Source organism: Trachypithecus francoisi, unplaced genomic scaffold (genome assembly GCF_009764315.1).
Source record: "Trachypithecus francoisi isolate TF-2019V2 unplaced genomic scaffold, Tfra_2.0 Lachesis_group14, whole genome shotgun sequence".
Lineage (NCBI taxonomy): Eukaryota > Metazoa > Chordata > Mammalia > Primates > Cercopithecidae > Trachypithecus > Trachypithecus francoisi.
Genome location: NW_022681459.1, coordinates 40,662,914 through 40,670,435, shown reverse-complemented (window position 1 = coordinate 40,670,435; position 7,522 = coordinate 40,662,914). Strand labels below are relative to the sequence as shown.

The 7,522-nt window shown below is 54.9% G+C and overlaps 1 protein-coding gene across 1 annotated transcript; it reads left to right on the top strand.

Annotated features, from left to right (window-relative positions):
- Positions 1-516: 516 nt before the first annotated feature.
- On the top strand, positions 517-3,912 carry LOC117095998 (RING finger protein 215-like). The gene is given in 6 exon segments (XM_033232874.1): positions 517-773; positions 776-910; positions 1,170-1,313; positions 1,789-1,860; positions 1,941-2,026; positions 3,479-3,912. Coding segments are annotated over 6 exon segments (771 nt in total). The 5' UTR covers positions 517-626; the 3' UTR covers positions 3,666-3,912.
- The last annotated feature ends 3,610 nt before the right edge of the window (positions 3,913-7,522 follow it).

Genomic DNA, 7,522 nt, shown 5'->3' with positions numbered 1-7,522 from the left:
CATCTTGCCTTGCCCCCCAGCCCCTTTCCCCTGCCCCTCCATCTCTCCCGTCGGCTTCCCTTGCCAGTCTCTGGTTCTCTGCCTCCTGTTGTTTAGTGGGGTCGAGACAGGGAGGACCGGGGAAGAGAGGGACGTGACTTGGCCCTGGCCACCCCGTGGGTCAGTGGGGCTGCCGCAGAGTAAGGGCCTGCCACCAGGTCCCTTGGACATCCCTTGCTCCTGCCCTTCTCGGGCTCTGATCGTGTCTCTGCTCCCCCAGGTCGCCCTTTTCAACTATTTTCCTGTCTGCCCCGCCGACGCATCCGCTGCCGGAGCACCCCCCTGGCTGCGAGAACCTCCTCTCTCTGACTTCCCGCCTTCCTGCTGCGACCCCGGTTCCGCCCCTCTCCAGCACCCTCGGCCGCCAGCGCCTAAGCTCTCTGCGGCCACCAGGGGGCGCCCGCGGCCAAGTCTGGGCGCGGGAGACGCCCAGCGCCCACCCCGTTCCTCCTGGTGCCCCTCCCCGTCCGGCCGCGGCCCCGCCCCTCCCGGCGCCCCGCCCCTTCCGGCAGCGGCCTCTCTACCTCTAATCCCCCCGTGCCCGGGACCCCCGGCCCCACTGTTGCGCCCGCTCGTCGGGTCCGGCCATGGGCCCCGCCGCTCGCCCCGCGCTGAGATCGCCGCCGCCTCCGCCGTCCCCGTCGCCGCTGCTGCTGCTGCTGCCCCTGCTGCCGCTGTGGCTGGGCCTGGCGGGGCCCGGAGCCGCGGCGGACGGCAGCGAGCCGGCGGCCGGGGCGGGGCGGGGCGGGGCGGAGCCCGCGCCGTGCGGGTGGACGTGAGACTGCCGCGCCAGGACGCTCTGGTCCTGGAGGGCGTCAGGATCGCCTCCGAAGCCGACCCGGCGCCCCTGCTGGGCGGTCGCCTGCTGCTGGTGAGCGCTGCTGAGTCATCTGGCCGCTTCACTAAACCCCTCTCCCAACCCTCCCTAGAGACCCCGCACCCAGAAGCGATGTTCATCCTCCACTAAGCCCTGACAGTCCAGCGCCCCTCCCCAGGCTCCCAGCATTCAGGCTTCCCAAACCTGAGAGCCAGATGCTCTCTGAACTCTGGCCTTGCATCCACTGTGATGACCCCGGCTCCCTCCTCCCCAACACCCTGCCTCCCTCTGCTCATGGCCCCTTGCCACATAGATGGACATCGTCGATGCCGAGCAGGAGGCGCCGGTGGAAGGCTGGATTGCAGTGGCATACGTGGGCAAGGAGCAGGCGGCCCAGTTCCACCAGGAGAATAAGGGCAGTGGCCCGCAGGCCTATCCCAAGGCCCAGGTCCAGCAGGTGCAGGAGATGTCTAGGGGGGAGGGGCTGGAGGAAGGGATTCCAAGGCATCTGCTAGAGCCAGGCCCTCCTTAGATGGGCCCTTAAGAGCTTGCAGAGAAGCCCTAGGCCTGGGTGGGTCAGAGCACCCCAGTGTGAAGAATGGAGTCAGTACGGCTTCGAAGCAGGGAGGTGAGAAGAGGCCAGTGAGAGGTTGGGAAGCTTGACCAGGCTCTGAGAGTATGGGATGGGGGAGCTGCTGCTAGCAGCCACTGTGGGGACTGCCCTGCTAGGACCGGGGAAGGCACAGCGCATCTGGAAGGGAAGCAGCAGGAAGGAAGCAGTTTCCACCTTTGACTTCAAGGAGCTTACGGCAAGTCTGTCCAGAGTTTTGTTCACTGCAGGGCCAGGAACTAAGAGCAGCTGGGGCTGCAGGTGGTGAGACAGGTGTGCAGGCAGGGTATATGTTAGCTTCTTGCCTTCTATCCCTCTGCAGATGCGGCGGGCCCTCTTCCTGGGAGCCTCTGCCCTGCTTCTCCTCATCCTGAACCACAACGTGGTCCGAGAGGTAAATCAGACCAGGCCGTGAGGGTAAGCAAGCTGGGGAAAGGGAGACCCAGGTCTGCTGACTTCCTTGTCTCCCTGCAGCTGGACATATCCCAGCTTCTGCTTAGGCCAGTGATCGTCCTCCATTATTCCTCCAATGTCACCAAGCTGTTGGATGCAGTGCTGCAGTGAGTTGGCATTTAGACTTCAAAGGACTGACCCTGGGTACAGAGAGCCCCTGGCTCTCCCATGGGCTGAGGGGGCTTGGGACCAGGGTCTTACCTGTTAGCCTTTTTTTTTTGAGATGGAGTATCACTCTTGTTGCCCAGGCTGGAGTGCAATGGTGCAATCTCGGCTCACTGGAACCTCTGCTTTCCAGGTTCAAGTGATTCTCCTGCCTTCGCCTCCCAAGTAGCTAGGATCACAGTCATGTGTCACCACACCCAACTAATTTTTTGTATTTTTGGTAGGGACAGGGTTTCACCATGTTGACCAGGCTGGTCTTAAACACCTGACCTCAGGTCCGCCTGCCTCGGCCTCCCAAAGTGCTGGGATTACAGGCGTGAGCCACCGTTGCTACTGCTGCTGCTGCTGCCCCTGCTGCCCCTGCTGCCCCTGCTGCCCCTGCTGCCCCTGCTGCCGCTGTGACTGGGCCTGGTAGGGCCCGGCCTAACTGTTAGCTCTTTTTTTTTTTTTTTTTTTGAGATGAAGTCTCGCTCTGTCGCCCAGTGCAGTGGCGCTGGAGTGCAGTGGCGCAATCTTGGCTCACTGTAAGCTCTGCCTCTTGGGTTCACGCCATTCTCCTGCCTCAGCCTCCCAAGTAGCTGGGACTACAGGTGCCCACCATGACGCCTGGCTAATTTGTTTGTATTTTTAGTAGAGACAGGGTTTCACCGTGTTAGCCAGGATGGTCTCGATCTGCTGACCTCCTGATCCGCCTGTCTCGGCCTCCCAAAGTGCTGGGATTACAGGCGTGAGCCACCGCGCCTGGCCAACTGTTAGCTTTAAGACTGCCCTTTTGGCTGGGAATGGTGTCTTATGCCTGTAATCCCAGCGCTTTGGTAAGCCGAGGAAGGAGTATTACTTGAATCCAGGAGTTTGAGACCAGCCGGGGCAACATGGCAAGACTCAGTCTCTACAGAAAAAATACAAAAATTAGCTGAGTGTGGTGGCACATGCCTGTAGTCCTAGCTAATCAGGAGGCTGAAGTGGGAGGATCACTTGAGCCCTGGGGGTAGAGGCTGCAGTGAAATGTGACTGTGCCACTGCACTCCAGCCTGGCTGACAAAGGGAGACCCTGTCTCAAAAACAAAAAGACAAACAAAAAGACTGCCCTTTCCCAGGCTGAAAACTGGGTGAGGGGATGGGAAGGAGGTGCCAGAGCCTGGAGCTTGGAGCAAGGAGGTGGCTCTGTGGGCAGAGGGGACTGGCCCCAGCAAGGAGGAAGGTGGACTCCCTGGGCTTGCAGGCTTCCCTGGCCTGGCTAGTGTGAAAACTGGAAAAACCAATAGAGGGAAAAGGCCTGGGGTAAAGTGGAAGGCCAACAGGGGCGATAGTCGTAGATACCCTTTTCCTGCAGAACTGGGATTGGGTGGGTCTGGGCCTCTCTTTCCAAGAGTCCTTCCATCTGGCCCTCCCAGGAGGACCCAGGCCATGGCTGAGATCACCAGTGGAGAGTCACTGTCTGCTAATATTGAGTGGAAGCTGACCTTGTGGACCACCTGTGGCCTCTCCAAGGATGGCTGTGGAGGATGGCAGGACTTGGTCTGCCTGGGAGGCAGTCGTGCCCAGGAGCAGGTGGGTGCTAGCAGATTACACGGGGCCTAGGGAAAGGAGGCTCATGGGGCCACATACATGGCCTTGTCTTGCAAATCCTGTGGCTTCTCCCCACCTTGGTGGCAAGGACGGCCTCTCCCACCCCACGGGAGTGCTGTGAGTGTTCAGAGACATGGTGCAGGTGGGCGCTCAGTGGGGTGCCTGGGCCAGGTCACGTGCAGTCAGTGTTAGCTGCTGTCCTCACGTTCTGCAGGCATTGGGAAGCCTTATTTTACTGTCTGTAGAATGAAATTCAGACCCCTTCGCATGGCTTTCACAGTTCTCTGCATCACTCACTCACTCTGTTTTTGTAGTCCTTTTTCCTATGCTCTGGCCACCCTGTACCAATGACTACACATGCCCTGGCCTTCTGCCACTGGGCCTTGTCTACGCCTGGCTGTAGACGTGGACACCTTTTCTCTCTGTGTCCGCACATCCTAGTCTAGCTAGAACCTTCACAACTCATCCTGCCACCATTCTTTGGAAAGCCTCCCTCACAGCCCAGCTTGAAGTCCCCTCTCTCCCTCTTGTATCACAGCAAGGCGTGGTCAGGCTGTTCCTGGGCTTCTTGGGACAGCCCATCCCGCATGTGATGGGGGTGCGTCACTTTGTCTCCTGACAGCCAGGACTGTGTTTTATCGTCTCTGGATTTCCAGCGCTTGGCATCGGGGCATTCAAGGGTATTCTGTCCACAAGCATTTCTTGAGTCCCTGGACTGCTGGGCAGTCACCTCCTGGTCTCCTAGTGTACAGCCTCCAACAGGTGTTGGCCACCGTGGGCTGTGCAGGGCAACTTCCAGTGGGGCAATCTTGGGCTCAAATCCTGGTTCGGAAACATGAGCTGACTGATCTCAGGCTGGGAGTTTCTCCTCTCTGGCCTCGTGTTCTTCATTTGTGAACAGGGATGGTGTTCTGTGTATCCCTGTCATGGATAGCCCGCACAGGCCTCTGGACAGGTCAGGCATTGGTGAGAGGCCTGGGGTGGAGCTGTGCGCAGTCTGCAGGTCAGTCTGGCTACTCCAGAGGGCAGAGCTGAGCAGCCTTGGCCAGGCTGCAGGCCAAGGTCAGGGTGGTCCCAGCCCAATTATTGGGTGGCCATGGCCACTGAGATGTCTGACGGGTGGCTGGAGTAGGCATCTCAGTGGCTGGCCTGATGGGCACTGGGCTCTCAGTCCTGACCCCAGGGCCCAGTCACCATCCCTCCAGCCTCTGGGAGTCCAGCAACACCCATGTATCAGGAAGGTCTGATGAACAGCAGTGACATGATCTTGGCTCACTGCAGCCTCGACCTCCTGGGCTCAAGTGACCCTCCCACCTCAGCCCCCCAAGTAGCTGCAACTACAGGCACATGCCACCATGTCTAGCTAATTTTTGTATTTTTTGTAGAGATGGGGTTTCGCTCTGTCGCCCAGGCTGGTCTCAAACTCCTGAGCTTAGGCAATCTGCCCACCTTGGCCTCCCAAAGTACTGAGATTACAGGCGTGAGCCACCATCCCTGGCTAATGAACTGTTCTTAATGCTCTTCCTGCCCTCCTTCATCACCTGGGGCTCTACAAGGTACATTCCCCAAGATGCACTGAACCTGGGGCACATAGGGCTCCCTAGGATGCAGTGAGCCTGGGGAGGCTGGGTCTCTGGCCTGCAGCGGAGCTTCAGGCTGGCCATACCTTCAGCCCAGCCAGCTGGCTGCTCTGAGCCATAGAGCTCTAGAGCAGGCTCTGCCCTGGAGAACTTACGCCATAATGGCCACTCAGTCCTGGCATGGGGCTCAGGAGTGTCACTTTGTCTCCTGACAGCCAGAGCTGTATTTTATTGTCCCTGGATTTCCAACACTTGGCATCAAGGGCATTCAAGGGTATTCTGTCTACAAGCCTTTTTTTTTTTTTTCTTTTTTTTTGAGACGGTTTTTTTTTTGAGACGGAGTCTCGCTCTGTCGCCCAGGCTAGAGTGCAGTGGCGTGATCTTCGCCTCCCAGGTTCAAGTGATTCTCCTGTCTCAGCCTCCCAAATAGCTCGGACTACAGGCATGGGCCATCATGCCCAACTAATTTTTGTACTTTTAGTAGAGACAGGGTTTCACCATGTTTGCCAGGATGGTCTCGATCTCCTGACCTCGTGATTTGCCTGTCTCCGCCTCCCAAAGTGGTACGATTACAGGCGTGAGCCACTGCGCCTGGCCTATACTTCTTAAATGTTTTGTCTGTAATAAGGCACATAAGCAGAGGGTATACTGGGACTTTCTTCCTTATCTGGGACTTTTTCATTTTTGTTTCTGTTTGTTTTGAGACAGAGTTCAGCTCTGTTGCCCAGGCTGGAGTGCAGTGGCATGATCTTGGCTTACTGCAACCTTTGTCTCCCAAGTTCAAGTGGTTTTTGTGCCTTAGCCATCCAAGTACCTAGAATTACAAGTGTGTGCTGCCATGCCAAACTAATTTTTGTATTTTTTAGTAGAGATCGGGTTTTGCTACGTAGGCCAGGCTGGTCTCGAACTTCTGGTCCCAGATGATCCGCCCACCTCAGCCTCCCAAGGTGCTGGGATTACACACATGAACCACCTTGCCCAGCCTCATCTGGGACATTTTGATACATGTATATTTTGGGTGATAATCAGGGTACTTAGCGTAACTATTTCCTCATACAGGTGTTTTTTTGTGGTGAGAACACTCAAAATTGTTCCCTTCTAGCTTTTTTTGAAAAATACAAAACAATATTCTAACAAAATTCCACGCAGCTGTGGAACGGGACTCTAGAATAGTGTTCCTCCCAACTAACTGTAACTTTGTTTCCATAAGCAGTCCCTCCTATTTCCCCTCCTTCCCCCAGCCTCAGGAGACCACTCCTATACTTTCTGCTTCCTGAAGGTTAAGTTTTTGGATTCAGTGTGAGTGAGGTCATGCAGTGTTTGTCTTTCTGTGCTTGGCTTATTTAACAGAATGTTTTCTAGGTTCATTAGTGTTGCCCTAAATGAAAATTGCATTATTTTTTATCACTGGAGAATATGTGGTTGTATATATGTACTATATTTTCTTTATCCCTTCATCTGTGGGTGAACAGGTAGGCGGATTCCATCATCCTAACTATTGTGAATAGTGATGTAATAGACATGGAAAGGCAGATGTCTGTTCAAAATCCTGGTTTGCTTTGACTGTATACCTAGTAGTGGGATGAATAGATGATATGGTATTGTACTTTCAGTTTTTTGAAGAATCTGCAACTGCTTTCCAGAGTATATATAGTAATTGACCCTCCCATAAACACTTCTTTTTTCCTGGAAATTGACACCAGCATTTGTGTTTGTATTTTTATTTGTCATATTCATGTGAATAAGTGAGATGCTTTCTGCGTATGGTTTTGATTTCCGTTTTGTGCAGGATTAATAATGTTAACCACGTTTTCGTAAAGATAGAGTCAGTCTTATGTCTTCTTTGGCGAAAAGTTTATTCAGGCTCTTTGCTCAGTTTTGGATCGGTTCCTCATTTCGCTTTTGGTTAATTTTTTTTTTTGCTAGTTACTAACGTTAGTAGCTTGTGCCTTTTGGAAAACAATGCCTTATCAGCTGTATGTTTCCTCAAACTTTCTTCTCACCTTTAAGATGCTATTCTTTTTTGTTTTTTTCTCCTCCCCCTTCCCCTGCACCAGCCTCCGATGGAGTCTTGCTCTGTTACCCAGGCTGGAGTTGCAGTGGGCAATCTTGGCTCACTGCAACCTCTGCCTCCTGAGTTCAAGCAATTCTCCAGTCTCAGCCTCCTGAGTAGCTGGGAATACAGGTGTGCACAACCATGCCCGGCTAATTTTTGTATTTTTACTAGAGCCAGGGTTTCACCATGTTGGCCAGGCTGGTCTCAAACTCCTGGCCTCAGGTGATGCGCCT